Genomic DNA, 20,000 nt, shown 5'->3' on the forward strand with positions numbered 1-20,000 from the left:
CGCCCTAATCGTTTAAGCGTCACATGTACAAGACGACAACTCAACCATTCTTCAACTCGTGTATACCAACAATCATTTCTACAGGCATTCTTCTAGGCTAGAAAACTAAATCCCACATATATTTTTTTAAACTTTTTTCAATATAACTTGATTCCTCTATATTACTAAGAAGGGGTACATAGATCAAAAACTTAAAAAAAAAGTTTTGGATTTAATGATCTTTTATCATATTACCTTTTGGGCATCCTTGGGTATAATTCCCTTAAATTTAATACGCCATGCCCGTCGGTGCTGGAACAGTTGGAACTTTGTGTCCCTAATAATTATGTGCGTGTCCCTATCATTATTTGATAGTTGTACTTCCTGTCCGCACAGTTCTTTATCGAATGGCTCCTATTCCAAGAGCTATTCAACTTCTTAATGAAATCGTTGCTGCCGAGACTGAATGTGATATTTTCCACCTTAGTGATCGTAAATTGTCGGATATTACTCTAACCCAGTGGTTCTCAAGTGCGGCCACTAGTGGATTTTACTGCGGCCACCAGCGACTTAATAGTAAATAATACTAATATTTAAAAAAAAGTTTATATATTTTAAAAACTACAAAAAAGCAACTTAACAATAATATTATAGAAACCATGCTCATCATTGACAAACTAAAATTATAGCGAAAAGCCTTGTAACAGAAGTTGAAAATGACAATTTTTCAATTTTATCTTATGTTAGTGATTTCATAGATAAGATGACAGAAACAACTTCAAAATTAAAATTAAAACTTAAAATAATGTGTCTTAAATCTCTGAATCTGGAACTTGATAAAAGGTTCGAAGAATTGAATATTTTTTAAAACTATTTCGTTTGTATTATATTATGATGACAAATGAAAATTTCATAGTACTACAAAATTAATCATTTTCAGTATTGAGATTAATTAACTGGGCTAACGCAAAATATGCATTATTAGAAATTAGTCATGATCAAGTACTTAATAACCATTTTAATAATATTTCGGTTCAAAAATTTTGGTCGGAAATATACGTCGACAATGAAACAAACCAATATACAGATTTAGCAACAATTGCTTTATTAATATTGTCTATTTTTCCCCACTACCGTATATTGCGAAAGATCATTCAGTGTAATGCATTTTATTAAAAACAAATTTAGAAACCAGCTGACAGACGCAAACTTAGAAGCAGCAATGCGGCTTCTATTGGAAGAAAGGAGTATTGAGCAATTTCCATTTGCATTATTATTAAATAAATAGATACCAAAATGTTAAAATTTCTTTTATTTTATGAATAAATTGATCCACTTTTTTTGTAACTTTAATTTATTTGATTAAATTTTGTGCGGCCACCAGACATTTCCATGGGACCACTATTATCACCTGTGCGGCCACGGTAAAATTTTGCCTGAGAACCACTGCTCTAACCCATGTATCGGCTAGAGTAATATAGATTTTATTGGCTGTTGTATACAACTTGTTCATACGCCGAGGTCTTTTTGGCGCGAATGCGCGATAACCAGTGGTCCACGAGCACCAATTACCTAATCTCTACCCTACTCCTTTCCTATTGGGCATGCTTGGGTATAGTTCCCTTGAACTTCAGAGAAACTTCTCATTAATTCGTTTTGTTCTCTAGTTTCTACGTGGTAATACGTCATGTCGTTGCTGGAACAATTGGGACTTTATGTCCCTAATAATAATGTGCGAGGTAGACATCATTATTTGATAGTTGTACCTACCGGACCGCATAGTTCTTTATCGAATGGCTCCTATTCCAAGAGCTATCCTACATCTTAATGAAATCGTTGCTGCTGAGCCTGAATGCGATATTTTCCACCTCAGTGAGCGTAGGTTATCGCAGATTATTTTAACTTATTTGTCTGGTAGCCTGCGCTCATCATTATGTTCATAATTGAATGTCATGTACGAGTGGAATTTTGATTTTCTCTCTTCCATGTGAGCCTCGCAGGGATGTTTTGTATTTGCGGTTGATTCTTTTATATTGGTGCTGGCTATAGGTGCAACACATTCCCTACTTTGTATTTTATTATTTGATATTTTTACTTCATCTGCTATTATTTTTTATGATTATATATAAATTTATATTTTGTCTGTGTATATTGTATGTATATATTTTTATTTTCTTATCTCTCTGTATTTTTTCGACCATCGTGGCGCATTGGGGACTCCTGTAATGTCACAATGGTCCAAAATTAAACTTAAATAAATATTTTCAGATAAAACTGATGGTAGCCCTGTCGTTATCCGTGGTCTTCTTATGGTTTTTGATCGAATTCACATCAAAGAAACTTCGCAGCTCCCAGTGCTGTATCAAAATGCTGTTGGCGAGCGCCCGAGGCGATCAATCTCTCAGGGCTCAACCGTCTTGGCCAACCGGAACCGGAACCGGAACCAGAACCAGAGACAAGTAAGTGCCTAGAAATTATGTTTGAAAGAATGTCGCAACCTTTTGATATCAGCTGCTGCGTCGTAAAATCGACACAAATCTCAAGACAGTTGTATCGCTGCAGATTTCAACGTGATTGTGGTCCTTTACTGTTTGCACCATCGGTCGGGGGATCTAAATTTTAATAATAGATGCAAAATACAACTTTGCCAACTTCTAATTAAAAGTTAAACCACTTTCCAAACTAATTTAAACTTGCCTCAAACATCGAGACGCGCGTGTACGCAAGGTGAATTTTTAAATAGTCCAGACTGATACAAGTCGTACGCTTAAGTTGTCGACTCCAATTAATGATACATATGTCGTTATATCAGTAGCGTCATTAGGCCTGTGCGGGGGGTGCGATCCCCCCTGGAAATCCCCCTGGACATTAACCCAACCCCGTCAAGGATAAAAAGATGTTTTTTATAAAAATTGACAGTATCTTTAATAAAAAATCAATATCAATGCTAATTTATTTCAGCCAGAAAAATACAGATTCAGAAATACAGATATTAATAATACTGTTGCGTAGGGGTGGGTGGAGGATCCAAGTAAAAGGCCAACAGTCGTATCACAGCATTTATTGATGATTAAGGAGATACACGCACTGTCAATGCTAAGTCCAGAATGACATGATATCGCCTACGTACCGCCTTATAAGGGGTAGATCTCTCAGGATGTCTTATCTGTTTACCTACTGTATAGTCACGTATTCGGATATGTATTCCCACGGTATGAGAAGTGCAATCATTGTTTAGCTTATCTCCACTTAGCCTGTCGCTAATCCTTGAAACCACTTATACCAGTCGCACGGTATGCACTTAGTTAATCCGTTAACAGATATCCGTTACAGATAACCCTTGAATGGTCACACAGTCTCTGGGATTCTATTCGCTTAATCCGCGGCGTACGTAACAATACATATATCAGATTCTTTATCAATAATCAATAAATGAAAAATCAGTAATCAATAATAATAATTAAAAATATACAAAATCCAAAATCAATTGTATTTTATTTTCTTTTCCTTTTCTCGATTTTACAATTTCCATGATGGATAGTCTAAAAATATTTAAAATATAATAATAATAATAATAATAATATAACAATAATATATACTTTTGCTGAAATTTACTTTCAATACCACAGAACGCAAACGCTAACTGGTGACTAAAAGTCTTTTAAATTGATATTTATTCCATTTACTACAATAAATTGAAATTAAATATTATGTATAAATTGAAATTCAATATGCTCTACCACACTCAATTTATTATTATTTATTATAAATTATTACTATTTTTAAAGAATTTTTATCCATGACGGGGGCTATTTGCACGAGGGGGGGGGTTATTAGTCCGGGGGGTTTTTGGCCGGGGGTATGTGTCCGGGGGGTACGTGTCCAGGGGGTACATGTCCGGATACTATTCGTTGTATGACGGTTCTCGAGCGGCTACACGTCTCATTGCAATTTATGTATATATACAGCTATCTATATTTATACAGCTACCGTGACATTCGTCTGGTGCAGTTATATACATATACCAACAAATAAGAGTTATAATTGGTTTTGTTTGAATTACTGAGAAATCAGTGTATGCACCTAAAGGTAAGAAGGCTAACTGATTCAGTTAGACGGAGAAGCAATTCAGAAACAATCTATACTTGATCTATCGACTAAATATCAGGGTTCCTTCACAAATTTCATCCCGATCGGTTTTGTCAGTATGTACATATGTTAGTGGAGTTGTAAAAATACATAAAGGAGAACGGGAAAAAATAGAAAATAGGGATTGATTAAACTTGGAAAAATTCATCCACTTAAACGTTTTTCCCGGAAGTAAATTTGGAATTTTTTCATCCTTGCAAAAAATGATTGTGTGATGACTTGAGCCATAGCGATGCTTTTGGCACCATTGGAAATTATCAAGTTTGCCACCACTTTATTATATTTTGTTTATAATAAAAGAATTTATTTTATTTAAGAAATATATATTTATTGAAATATAAAAATTAAACATTTTAAAATAAAATTACAGATTATTTCTTATATTATAAATGTCCCACATTTGAATTTTTCCGTGAATTTGGTGTTAGTAAAGTTTGTTATTATATTATCAAAATTTATATTACCTGCTCATTCACTTTCCATTGATAATATACTTTTTCATTTGATTTGATAATCGTGTTTGACCGCTGGTCGATCTCAAATATCTTTTAATTATTTTTAACTAGTGTTTTTACCCGGCTTCACTCGATATTTGTAATATAAACCGCTTAAAAATGGCCAATCTAATAGTAAACATTTTATTAAATTTATTTGAATATTCATTTGTTCGATGACGTCACGGATTTATGAACCAACAATAGCTACATACATATGTATATAGTTACAAAGTCTCTTTCGAAATTATATATTAGATATACTAAAACTCCTTTCTATCAAAGCCTATCGATAATTCGATATTGGGATGGATTCTTGTGAATTCGATCTACCTACTATATTTAAAATATCAATGTGATACATTCTCCTGGGATGTTTGCATATCTTCGCAAAAAGTTTATAATTGATGTTTATAATTGAAGTTTATAATTGGTGATTCGTCTTCGGCCAATTCATATATTTATTCGGGGTTATATTCAATTTAGTGCAATGCTCAGTAACTTTTACAAAAATTTAATCTAAACTATATATGTATACTACATATTATATATGAGCGGTTATTATTATTCCGATTTCTATATTTCGAGGAATATTTCGCAAAAAATTAAATATAATGTTTTGCATTTAAAAATATTTGAAAATACTGGTGGCCTGTAATACGTTTATTCTGCTATTCCGAGATTCTGGACATATCGAATTAAAAGAAGTGATAACAATTTGTGAATTAAGTCGAATAGATATAGTGTATTTGGAACTTAAAATTGGACTTTCAAATATAACGGCTCATATATGTAGTATACATATACATAATATATATATATATATATATATATATATATATATATATATATATATATATATATATATATATATATATATATATATATATATGTATGTACATACATCGGTAAATATAATGTGTTATTGTTAAATTTCAATTTTGTTTTTGCCCGTGTCGAATGTGTAATATGTAATGTGATTTTTTTTGCATTTTATTTTAGCCGATATGTTTGCTTTCTATTCGCGGACGTGTAATTTTCATTTTCATTAATATTAGCATACAATCGGTTTTAATAGTGGGTATTTCCTTTTGAGAGTGCGTGCAATCGAAAGTTTGAGTTTTTTTTATTTGTGTCCTTAATGATGTATTTCAATATCTTACATTTTCTTTCTGTCTAAAAGATAATTCAGATGTTTTTATTTTTTTACATTGATCATACATATATGAGCTGTTATATAATATTTAAAAGTGACGGTCCATTTCCATTTCCAAAAACATTATTTCTGTTTGACTTAATTCCCAAATTGTTATCACTTCTTTTAATTGGATATGTCTAGAATCTTGGAAAAGCAGAACAAACGTATTGCAGGCCACCAGTATTTTTATATATTTTTAAACGCAAAACATTATATTTAATATTTTACGAGATATTCCTCAAAATATGGAAATTTGACTTATGCCACTTTCAATTATATAATCCATGAAAATATTAATGAAATTTTATTTTACGTTCATATATTTTAGTTCAATTACATTCCAATTTGTAAAAAAATTAGACATTGCATTGAAAATTTTCAAGTTACATAATCAAATCATACAGGTGGTACAATTAGGCGAGTTTTTTTATTTAAATATAATATTTTATTAAATATATTATCGCTTCATTTGGGTTGTGGTGAGTAAATAAATAAATATGTATGTATATAATGTATATTATATGTAATTATGAACAAATAATAACATATATGTACATACATACATACATACATATATGCTTAAAGATAACATAAAACTCTCTGAAATTGATGCTTTGAATTTGCAATGATTAATATACAAAAAAAAATCATTTTATATAGTCAAGAGGGTTGCATTCTAAAAAACAACTTTATGATCTCATCAAAGGAGACGAAAATTTTACAGAATATATACGTGGTTTCATTACGCATTTAACTGATTTGATAGAAATATAGGTTTAATTCATGTGATGGAGAAAAATATATTAAATTACATCTATTTAGTTAAAATATTTCAGCGTTTTCTGTTCTGGCGATATTTAAATGGAAATAAGCTTGACGATGTTTGCTTTCATTCAAACATATGTTTTGGCTGGAATCGGATTAAAATATGACATCATAAACCCTCTTAATTCATTTTCGTGTACACAAATATGTAATATATCTATGTACTTATTTTTTGGAGATGTAGCTCTGCTATGCCTTTTGAAAGCGTTTAAATTCCTCTGAATTAAACATGTATGTAGCCTATACATACATATATTTTAATATTTTATATAAAAAAATCAAATTGAAAAATCTTTTTGAACAAAAAAACAAAGCTTTCGATATTCAAAATTAAAATTTGAAATGATTCTGTTTCGAATATTTTTAAAGTTGAAATATTAACCTGTCTTTATTTTATGCATACAAGTATCAATATACGAGTATACAGTACATTAATTGCTTAAAAATATGTAATATAAATAAAATTTGGTGAATGTAGTTACAATCAAATTCAAATAAATTTAATAAAAAAACAAATGAATATTTACTATTAGATTCGTCATGTTAAAGCTGTTTATTTATTACAAATACTGAGCGAAGCCGGGTAAAACAACCAGTAAAATATAAATATAAAAAATATTATTTAGTATGATTAAGATTTCAATCAAAATTATGATCCCAGCTTAAATTAATGTAATTAATATATCAACGCACCTAAAAAGTTTCAGATGATCTGCATATATAATAAGAAGATGCTGTTGTGAAATATTTCCCTAATATCATTAATAAATAAAATGAATAACAAGGGGCCGAAATTTGAACCATGTGGAATACCAGAGCAGATCGGGTATTCAACACAAGAATAAATTCCATATTTCACAAACTGACATCGATCCTTTAGGTAATTTTTAAATAACTGAGAGAGACCATTCGAAAAACCATGACCAATTAGTTTATTAATAATGATGGAGTGATTTACTTTGTCGAAATCCTTTTCGAAATACGTGTAAATAACATCAGTTTGAACGTTACCATACAATAGTGCTTCCAATCCCGGAAGGTTACTTCAGCACCGGGATTGCGGTGCTGGGAATTTCCGATCCCGGGATCCCGGTGCTAGCACCGGGATTTTAAATGTATAAGAAAAAAAGTTCAATTGCATGTTTTCATATTTCAAAAACATTCAATTGCATTTTGCAAACCCCCCGATGTTTCACCTAAAAAAATACTCCCATATCGGCTTTGCCGCCTCCCCCAAGTATATTAAATAAATAAAAATATTGGCGTACTAATTTTGAGAGTTTGGCTACATTCTTTAAATTTTCGGTTCGCATCCATAAATTTCTAAGATTAAATAAAACACGTCCGAAAATGTAATAAAATAAAGTAAAAACATCGCTTTGATTCATTGATTTGTTTTTTACAAATACATATACAAATACAGTTGAAATAATCCACCTAATATAAAAAAAAACTCCAATTACATTTACTTTACGTAAAAAATTCGGATGTGACCAACCTACGACTTTATCTATGTATTTGAGGAATATAAGAAGTATAAAAAAATATAATCGAACATATGTATGTATGTACATACACGTTCTCACATACCGGCTATGAGCATTTTCAATACGAATTGAACACAAATGTAGGAAAACTTACACAAGACTAAAGTTCTACTTCAGTCCGATTTGATGTGGTTTGGATGATAATTTAAATCAAAAACTTAAAAAGAAAGAGAACACCTATAAGGGGAGGTACCATTTCCGGTCAACTTGAAAATTTGAAAAAAAATTACGGTGTATCGATAAAAATTTTAGTAACCAATAAATACTAAGTTTCAGTTCGATAGGACGAACAATGTTCAAAAAATCCCCAAAATACACTGACGCACAATAAACATACAGACACTCACACAGTAACACAAACACACACACATTTTTTCTAGATCACGAAAACGTGATCAGTGGTCAATTCTGAGCTCGAATCAGTTAAAATATACTTCAAATATCATTGCGGTTAAGCACAATATCTGCGACAAAATACAGGCCGTTCATACCATTTCGTGGAAACGGCAAGCCGGCGTCGAAACGGCTCATCCCACCATTATATAATGTTGTTTTATGTTTTTTCCATATTATTTTTGTAAAAATTATATTTTTAAAGACATTTCTGCCAGCACCGTAATCCCGGTATTCAGACTAGTTTCAGCACCGGGATTCACGGTTCCAGAAAACATCGGGATCCCGGGATCCCGGGATTGGAAGCCTTACCATACAAAGAATCTGTTACAAAAATATTGTTTTTTTCTTCACGTATTAGCCGCTTTCAGTATTCAGCCATAAAAGGATAACTTTGAGAATTTAGCTTAACAAAAAAGCGTCTTAGGTGTCAATATTCATATATGTATACATATGTACATAATGTGTGTAAATATAATAAAAATAAATAATAAAATATGTTTTATTTCATTTCAGTTTAGCTTGTTTTTATCCGTCCGCTTAGATATTTGCACTGTATTGTACTATTTAGTTCTACATTATACATTTTGAAAGGACTTCAAAGGGCTAAATCGACTATATATTCCCTTCCATGCGATTAACTATACGAAATTATTCAAAATTAAAACGAGATTTTGTTCGTTACAGGAAAATCCTCGTTACACATAAAACGACGGTCACTTATAAGCCGCTTAGCGTATAAATAAATAAGCCTGCGTAGAAGTACACATATTGAATCGTCTTAAGCAATTTGAATTTAAAACAAGGTTTCGGTTATTCATTATTAAGCGCACTAATTGTCTACCTGGCAGAAACCAAAACACACTAATATAAAGGTCTATCGAAATGTTTATATTATATTTACATATTTCTATTACGATTATTTTTCACCATCGTAATGGCGGATTTGTTTTCCACATATATTGATGACCAAACCGAGCAAAATGGCTTTAAAAAAAAGTTTATAAACGATCGGAAGATTGTGGATAAAGTACTTAATAAGCTTATTGTAAAAAACTAAATGTATGTAAGCTTATTGTAAATCATATTAACAATTAGATACAACATAACTTATTATTGAATACTTATCTCGCAGATAAAACCCAGTGAAGAGATATACTTTTAGCCGTGAAATGTCAAATCTGACATATTTGGCCAAAAATCAATATATATCGTGTATTACCCTACAAGAAGCTACACGCCAAATTTGAAATTTATATATACATATGAGAGTTAAAACTATAAATATTTATATATTAGAGATAACGAGAACCAATAGAGCAAATTTCATAAAATATAGAGTGAATTATAGGCGTTTAAACAATTAAAATCTGATAATGCCGTGTCATGGCGAACAGTTTACGCCTTGTTAAACGTCAGGAAGATTTACTTTCTCCGTTTTAAAAACGCGTTGTATACGATATTTAATCTCCAACGTAATGGCAGACGATACATTAACGTGTATTGATGACCAAAATGAGCAATATGGCAAAGTATGAAAACGATCGGATAAGAGATAAAAATGACCACTGACACGAAAGCCATGTGAAACGTAAAGGAGGTATGTAATAAAAATTGAACGCAAGCTGAGCACAAGAGCTACTCTTTTCTGATAAGGTATACATGACCAACGATGAAATTAAATATTATATCTTGCAAAATTGTATGTACTGATGTAACCCATTTATTTATATTACAAATAAAAAATAAAATTATCCAACCAACAATACTTCCAAAGTCTCTTTCGAAATTATATATTAGATCTCACGTACTTGTAGCAATTGGAAACACTATCAATGTCGAATCTCTAAAGAGAGATTTGATTTGATTCGAGTCGATTTATTTTACAAGACTTTTTCTACTTCAGAATCGAACGGAAAAAGTTATTAATGAATTTAGTAAGAATGTATGACATGTTTGTGATTTTTTTTTCTCAGACATGACCGTATGTGTTTTGAAAATCTCCGCACGCACGCCACTGGATAATACATTTGTATGTAACAAGTAGACGTTTTTGACCGAAAATATATAGCGTTCGATCAATATTGGAAGTTTTATATGTTACGTGTTGGGTTTGAATCGAAATATAAGGTCTATTATACGAAATTTCGCCACGATTACGAGAACGTGCTGTAACACCTAGCTCTGTGTCATTATATATTTCATATATAAATTTTATATACGGCTTAGATTTAAGCTGAATTTTTATCTCATAATACTATTACCAACGTGTCGAATTCAATGTTTTTCTTTCTTGTTGAATTTTCCTATTCCCCTAGGAAATATAGGATGATAATAATGACATAGATTGGGAGCACTGTGAAGACACATTATACGGTTGAATTTTGAATTTTTCTTTATATCATCTTCCTCATAAAAATGTTATCGGTGATAATAATAAATCGATGTATAATTTATTATATTCCATATCCCAATTTAAAATTTTCTCTATGTAATCGTCTTTCCGAGGAAAATCGTTGTAATTTTAGATTGTTCTAGCTCGTCAAGTGCAATTTTGAGATCGTATTGAAAAAACTTTCCTCAAGCTGAAGTGTTCGGTCTATTATTTTATAATATTCTAGATTGACATGACTATGAATTCTAGATTGACATTAAATATATTATTTTGTAAATCTTACGAGACAAACTACTCGTCGCTACAAATGGTATTTGAGTAAAAAGTTGCTAAAAAAATCGAGGAATTGGTTGGTAGACAAATTGCACAAACCACATCATATCAAATTCAAATAAATGTTTTTTGTATAAAAGACATGCCTTAGACTTCTATGAATGAGAAACTTTTAAAATATATTATAATACTAGCTGAACCATGCAATTCCCGTTCCCATTTGTCGGAAAAACGCAGGCAGCGAACACATTTGAAATTATTGCGTTGCAATGCCACTCATTCCCGTTTTTCCCGATTCCGTTCCCGTTTTTTCCCATTTTTTTTCACAGTAATCTTTCCGGACATACAAACCACAAATCCTGAAAGTTCCATTGCAATCGGTTCAGTGGTTTAGGAGCCTATTCGAGACACACAGACAAACAGACATTCATTTTTACAAATCTCCTTTACGTTTCACTTACGATTACAATTCAGGAAAAAATTTGCCTCTTATCCGATCGTTTTCATACTTTGCAATATTGCTCATTAATATAAGTAAATGGATCCTCCGCCATTACGATAGAGATACAATATCGTTTAAGACGCGTTTGAAGTTTGCAAATTTGAAATCTGAGTGACTTCTATGTAGTCTTTACTTTTATACATAGATGGCGGTAGTAAAAAAACATAGATGGCGGTAGTAAAATAAAATTATAGGTATTTTTATTCAAAATAATAATTTATATATATTATTATATTTTTATTTTATTTTATTTTATTGTTACAAATCAATACACACTCGCCATTACAGATTTACTCCAATGCGACGGGTGAACGTTAACGAAATACAGAATACATAAACAATCAGAAATCAGAAATACAGTAATACATACATATACAATCAGAATATATAGCATATAACAATTAATCAGAAATAATAATCATAGACATCTATGGATATTATTTGGAGACATCTATGGATTATTTTCAGATTTTTTTTGTATACAATTTTTATACATATAATAAATACGAAATTATAGAGATGTCAATAGAGATATCTATAGATTTCAGATTTCTGTGTATAATTATTACAAATTATGCACAGGCAGATTTTGTGACAACAGGATTAGATCTAATACCAATTTTCAGGAACCGTTTCAGCAATGATCAGATAAAATTGGCAAACTCTGATAGAGAAACGATCGATTTGGAGTCACAAAACCCCCAAATCTAACCAGCAGTGGCGAGGACTCGAACCTTTGACCTCAGTGATGCTAAATATATACGCTACCACTAAGCCAAACTGCTGGCTGTATATATGTATATATAGATAAATGTTTATTTGAAAGAGTTTTTGAATACAAATATGTAACTCAATAAATGGATAGTTTAATTTTGATAATAATTAATTATCAATACGCATAAATTATTAAATTCACAATACAATCAATACGCATAAATCATAAATTCACGTTTTCGGTTTACAGATTTGTCAGATTCGTTTACATACAACGTTTATACGATATAATGTTTAGGTTTGTGCCAAAAATTGGCGTTTCCGGCCAGTTAAAATTACATCAAATATGCATAGCGTCTTTCAATCAAGATCTATTTTCGTTGAATCAATTAAAATAGTTTTGAGAGTTTGTCATCCGATACGGATTTGATACCAGTACCCAAATTACCTCACGATGTAAACGAGAATTGGTTTTTTTACATAAGTTTATTCTTATATGGGTTTACTTGTATACTCGTGTGTTTTGTGCTTTTGAAAGGGTCAATATCTAAATATCGAGTTACAAATTGAGTTGATTTTATATGGAGAAAATAGCTTTTGATATACTACATACATTTGTATAAATAATAATATTCCGGCGAGAGAATATCGAACATTCGAGTATATTCAATTTAATTAGTATTGCGTCTGTGAGAAGACAAGATATACCGGTCGATATATACGGTACGGTGTTAGATCGGAGCGAAAAATACGAATTTTGGATTATCATTGATGGAACTAGTGGAAAACTTTTTTATGTACAAACATACATATATCAAGGGAACGTTAAAAAGAATTTCATTGATTTTAAACAATTACCCGTTTAACTTGATAAAAATTTCAAAATAATTACTGGAACATGGAAAATGACGATTTTCTGAAAATAACGCTTCCCAGTAACTTTTTAGCGAAACGGCTACTTCGAATTCTCGTTAATCGATTAAAAATTATCATAATTGACCCAAATAAACATCAATGGATGAATTTTGAGCGTTTATTTTTTTTAGCTGATAGCTAAACCCCGGCATGCGTTGCAATGCCATAATAACGCATGGAATTCCCGTTCCCGTTCCCGTTCTCGCTCCCGTTCCCGTTCCCGTCCCCGTTCCCGCTTTCGTTCTCATTCTCGTTGCCGTTCCCATTTGTCGGAAAAACGCAGGCATCGAACAAATTTGAAATTATTGCGTTGCAATGACACTCATTCCCGTTTTTCCCGTTTCCGTTCCCGTTTTTTTTCACAGTAATCTTTCCGGACATGCATACAACAATATATATATATATACATATGTATATAGAGAATAAGGTAATTTTAAATTCTTAGCCCGAAATACAATTTTAACAAAAATTTTCCACTTTCGAGCTCGTAAATTCAAAACTGCTGTTTTAATTAAATAATCATAATGTTGAAAATCAGAAAAATAAAACAGCCTCGATTAAAATAATAATAGTTTTAATGCTTTTCCGAACAAAATTTCATGTTGGATTTTTACATTACACTTACATTACCTCTTATACGTTACACTTACGATTACAATTATGAAAAAAGTTTGCCTCTTATCCGATCGTTTTCATACTTTGCCATATTGCTAATTTTGGTCATCGATATAAGTAAATGTATCCTCCGCCATTACATTACGATGGTGAAAAAATATCGTATTAGACGCGTTTGAAAATTCTCCTACGATTAAGTGCCTGACGTTTATCCAGCGTTTGTTTAGACTTTTCTCACTTTTCGCCATGTAAGATTTAAATTTTTTAAATGCCTATAACTTTTTATTTTTTCACTCTTTATTTTATAAAATTTGCTTTATAGTCTCTCATTATCTCTCATATATATTTTTAGTTCACTCAAAGTGTTAATAATGAATGTTATCGATATCAGCTCAACCATCGCTCAAACCAAATATCGCTCTTACGGCCAAAAAAACTCGTCACACATTTGACAGTTCGAGATTCTAACCTCGAACGTTAAGATAAACGTCACTCGATTTGGAACACGTTACTCGATGAATAAGTTATTAACATTTTACTAGCTAGTTTATCGATCTGGATTTGTGGCTAAAATTTTTCATAGGCCTTTTCAATACATATATTAAGTATATTATATTTATGTATGTATGTACTCAAGCTACCTAACATCCCAAATGTGTATATCTAAACATTCTACTATATTGTAAAATATTCCCGAATAGCCTTGTATAGTGAAATATGGTAAAGATACGCGGTGATAGACATAACGATTTAGATCTACATGTAAATGTGATAAGTGTGATAAAGAAATACAGGGAATATACATATACGGGTCTACGTGACGAGCCAGAATGTTAAATTACAGAAAACACAAATATCGGAAGGCAAAGATCGAAAATCGAAAGATCAAAAAAAAGGGTGCATGGTAAACGGTACATACTCACTTAATTTGCGCGAGCAGGGTACAACACGAACAAGAGGAACAGGCTTTTCCACCCGTATTCTGCGCGCGCACATTAATACGGGAGGAAAAGCCTGTTCCTCTTGTTCCTGTTGTATCCTGCTCGCGTAAATTAAGTGAGTATATACGTGAGTATGTACCGTTTACCATGCACCTTTTTTTATCTTTCGACTTAAGATCTTTAAGAAAATTAGATTTTTGGAAGCTGTGTATCAAAAATGATCAACCTAAAGTATTTGAGACCTGACATGATTTCTCATCTGAAAACAAGATTCGTTTATCTTGGGATATACGTGAAAAAATAAATAAACATTTAGTAGGGCTGAAATCGTATTTTAAGCAGTACTTCAAACCCTTTGTATAATGAAAATTTTCGGACAGCTACGTCATTATTAATCAAGGAAAAGGAGAACTTGACTTTTGAGAATTTTCAAGTGATAGCATTTTAGAATAAAAAATAAATATGGTAATTAAATTTTGGCTAGATATAAGTGAAGAATATGAACAGCTTGCTGACAAAGCGCTTAAATTTCTGTAGCCGTTTACTAATACAGAAATAGATTAAGTCACCTTCAAACTTAAGGCTATATCTTGAATCATTTGAATCGAATTTTAAAAAACTATGTTCCTCGAAACAATCATAAGGATCTCATTGAATTTATTTTGTAAGGAGATTTCATTGAGAAAAGAAAATATATTATGTACTTTGTAATTTTGTGTACTCGGCACTCCCTAGGGTTTCGTCCTTGGTGCCTACGCCCCCGGGAACTTCAAATCCTTCGAATCGGAAAAAAGCGAATTATTTGTTCGATGACGTCACGGATTTCTACGAACGAAGGATACATACATACAGTGGCGTAGCGAGGGGGGGGTCCGGGGGGTCTGGACCCCCCCCTTGGCGGAGCGCAGTCGGCGGCAAAATATCCCACTCATGCCATTTTAGTTTTTTTGGAATTGATAGAATTGGTAATGAAAGCATTAACAAAAATTTAATCATGGAAAGATCGAGATTCATCAATTAATGCGAATCATTTAATATGTGCCATGAAACAAATGGAATTCATTGTAGCACTTCATGTCTTAGCCAAAGTTTTTTCTATAAGTCTGCCACTGAGTAGAATTTTGCAAACGGAAAATATAGACTTATGCGCTGCAATGAATGTGGCCATAAACGTCGTATCAATAATAAAAAACCTTTAACAAAATAATGAATGTGAATTTTCAATTATATTCCGCGACGTTAAAGAAATATCGAAAATGTTCAATATAGAAAAATCTATTATTTGAATTTTGTTCATACCACATTTTTATTACGTATTTACTTTATTTTTATATGTTGTGGTTTTATATTAATTAAATATAAATTATATTGCCTTTTTTCCTGTCAAACCCCCCCCCCCTTAAAAAACCTGGCTACGCCAATGCATACATACATACATATATACATATATACCAGTGGCGTGCGCTGAAATTCTCTCTCTTTTTGTCGTACAGCCTTACTTAATGTGCACGAGCAGGATACAAGAGGAACATGCTGTTCCTCTTATATCCCGTTCGTGCACATTAAGTAAGGCTGTACGACAAAAAAAGAGAATTTCAGCGCACGCCACTGATATATACATATGTACATATATACAAAGTCTATTTCCAAATTATATATTAGATTCTGTATGTGTGTCAATTTAAATAAATAAATTACAGAATCGTTACGTGAACAATACGAATTTTCCAGTGGCTTTAGTTAGGCGATCGTCGATTTCACGCGGTGCGGGCATTCGTCGCACTTTTTGATCGCACCGTTCATTATTTTTAAATCGATCGAAGTCCAATATTTTAATATTCAAATCCGCGCGTTAAAATATTCAACGCCTAAAAGGCAGGTAGTAGGTGTTGCGCAAGGCGACGGCACGTGTACACGTGTTGCGAGTCCTATGTAGAAGCCGAGGACGAAACCTCGCCAAGGATGTTGTTTTTCCTCGCAAGATGGCACATCTCCCTTTCATTCATACATACATAGTCCTGACGCGAACGAAACAAGTCGCTTGATTCTTTGAGCGCCTGTTGCCTAGGTGACTGTCGGAGCTCGCGTGGGCGTGGGACGCCCCAACCCCCCTCAGTCTCATCCCTTACGGGGGTCGAGGGGTGGCTCAGCGCCCGGGCGGAGCCTCCACCCCCACCCTCCCCCTCCACACCGTCGACAGATAAATCGGTTTAATTGCTGCTTCGTGTCTGCCGCCGGCCCGCAGACAGGCCACATGTCAAACTTCGACCTCATACCCGCTGTTATTGTCGCGGTTAAACCTTCGACTTGACGAGTATGTGGGCTTCCTCGTAGTGGGTTAGATCACTTTTAGTTTCCGTTGACGAGCTCAGCGTGTGCTGTGCATATTGTTATGTTCCAAAGAAATAATTATTTAATTTTTAAACTACTTGGTTAACTAAATATTAAAATGTTACATTTTTCTTACATATATTTTATATTCGAAGAAACGAGATTATGGAACAATGATAATTTAATATGAGACACGTAGAACTTATTTCACTATCGCGAAATGCATTTGAGTGCTGATTCTCACCGCTTGCGCTGAAGCTAGTTGCTTCGGCGGATTTTGCTGCTCATAGTTGTGTGGTTTGCTGCTCATAGTTTGCTGCTCATGTGGTAGGATGTTACAACCTATGTATATACTTATGTATAATACCCTTTAACCTTAAGTTTGAACATTTGTTTCATTTTTAACTACTTATGATGTTATCTCTTAAAGTTATCCCTCATTATTTATTAGACTTTCAATATCTCTATTGCTTCCATCCTGTACAATCAACTATTCTGTTCAATCCTATCTACTTAACTTTTATCTATTATAATTTATGCGAGTTTCTAACACGATTGTTATATAAGACGACATAGTTAATGACCTGTTGAAATCCAAAGTATTACTTTTTTATAATCTTTATTGCTATAGCTGCATTTTGTCCCACGACACATGTAAACCCTCAAATATTATTATCACTATTTATCTCTATGATAAATTGTTTATCTACTCAAAAATGTCTCGATACTCTCAAAGGATACATAAATCAAATATTAAAACTGTCTTACACACGGATGTTGCTCTGTATCTTAATCACTTTGTTATTTACCAAAATTCTGTGATTGGTTAAAACTTATCATTCTTTTGTGTATAAATGCTCATGTTAGATTTATTGAACCTCACTTGCGATTAAACTGCCTTACTAGTAACTTGTGATTACTACATAGTTACTTGCGATCAAACAGTCTCACAATGCACTTGTGGTAGGACATCGAGACTAGTAACTTGTAATACAAACTTGTATATTAGTCTTGTTTATATTTACTGCTAATTAAAGAATATAATCATTTGACAAAATCTGTGACTATAATATTCTACACCATCTCCTACTTGTCCCCGTAACAGTTCGATGGTTGACGAAATGCGATGAGGGCTATTTCCGTCAAGCGCGGTGGAGCTTGTTGCTTCTGACAGTAGTGGATCCTCTTGGTTGATGCTGGAGTGTCCGTTTGTAGACGTGTTGCTCCATGTGGACTTCAGTTTGGCTGCTGAAGGGAAACTCAGTTGAGTTTGAAAGAGGATCATCCATCCTTGTTCAATTGATACGAAGAGGTTGGAGCTTCGGAGAAGTGGTCTGGTTCAGCTCCAGAAGTTCACTCTTCGGAGATGTGATCGGGTCGATCTCCAGGGGAATACTCTCTCGTGTTGGGGCTGGCGTATCGCTTTATATACATTTCCAGGACACGTGTCGTATGCAAAGAAGTCTTTGTTCTCGAGACGTGCAATGGCCTGGTTTCAGGTTATGCGTATTCAGTGCCGACCTATTTACGATGCGCGTCCAATCGGTCATGTGTGGTTTTATGGGTTCAGCGCCACACATAAATGCTTTACTAAACTATCGGAGTCTTGATGATGATGACTGTCATTGATAAGGAAGGTACATAACAATATGTACTGTGGCGGATTAGCGCACAGGCGCACGAAGCGCGGGGCCTCCAATATTTTTAATTTATTTACATCTTCTTCTTCGTGTGCCATGTCCTCCCAGAACGTTGGCAACTAGATGTACCATTTTAATTTTGTCCATTGCTGCTCGGAATAATGCTCGGGTGCTGAGGCCGTACCACTGCCGAAGATTCTTTAGCCATGATGTTTTCCACCTGCCCTCACTACGTTGGCCTACGATTTTCCCTTGGATTATTAAGCGCAGGAGATCGTATTTTTCGTTCCGTATCACATGTCCGAAATCGATGCGGTGCAAATGATCGACAAGCGCCAGACAGACTGAACCACAGATTAACTGTACGTGTACCTTATGCGTGCGCACTGCTCGCACTTACACTAAGCGAAATCTACCCGAAGTCTCGACATACCTACCCTGTATACGTTCTGTGCTTCTGATACTTTAGCTCCGAATTTCGCCTTATTAAACTCGCCAGAAAGATCCAACTCAATTTTAATAATTGCATGTGTGCACATCGAAAGGTTACTCGTCATCTGATGTGCAATCTATCATTCGTGAAGTAGAGAATTGCGTTTAAAGCAGCCATCCAGTTAATCTGTGGTTCAGTATGTCTGGCGCTTGTCGATCGTTTGCACCAAACCCGTCCGAAGTACTCGAATTTACGCCTTTTCACACCTTTGAGCACTTCGACATGCTTTCCCATCAGGGCAAACACCTCGGCATTGGTACGACGCGCCATCCATCCATCCATTATTTATTGTGTATAATACTGGTAGGCATTTTAAGTACTAAAAAAAAATTGAACAAAATCCGACCACCGGAAGTAGAACTTTTGTCTTGTGCAAGTTTCCATACATTTGCGCTCAATTTGTATCGAAAATGCTGTCATAGCTATAAGTATTTCATAATGCTGCCGGTATGTGTGAATGTGTATGTGCGGTTCAATATCGAATTTTGTTTTGTGACCTTCTTATATTCGTCAAATACATAGATAAAGTCATGGGTTGGTCACATTCGAATTTTTTATTTAAAAACTCTGTAAATTATTCAATAAATTCAGTTTCA

The 20,000-nt window shown here is 33.2% G+C and overlaps 1 protein-coding gene across 1 annotated transcript in view; it reads left to right on the forward strand.

The window, feature by feature from the left end:
• LOC143920195 (uncharacterized) overlaps window positions 1–20,000 on the forward strand; it is a 174,919-nt gene that overhangs the window by 66,501 nt on the left and 88,418 nt on the right. The window contains exon 9 of the mRNA XM_077442934.1: window positions 2,248–2,438. Coding sequence (XP_077299060.1) covers window positions 2,248–2,438 — 191 coding nt within the window. The remainder of the gene's footprint in view (window positions 1–2,247; window positions 2,439–20,000) is intronic.

Source organism: Arctopsyche grandis, chromosome 12 (genome assembly GCF_051622035.1).
Source record: "Arctopsyche grandis isolate Sample6627 chromosome 12, ASM5162203v2, whole genome shotgun sequence".
Lineage (NCBI taxonomy): Eukaryota > Metazoa > Arthropoda > Insecta > Trichoptera > Hydropsychidae > Arctopsyche > Arctopsyche grandis.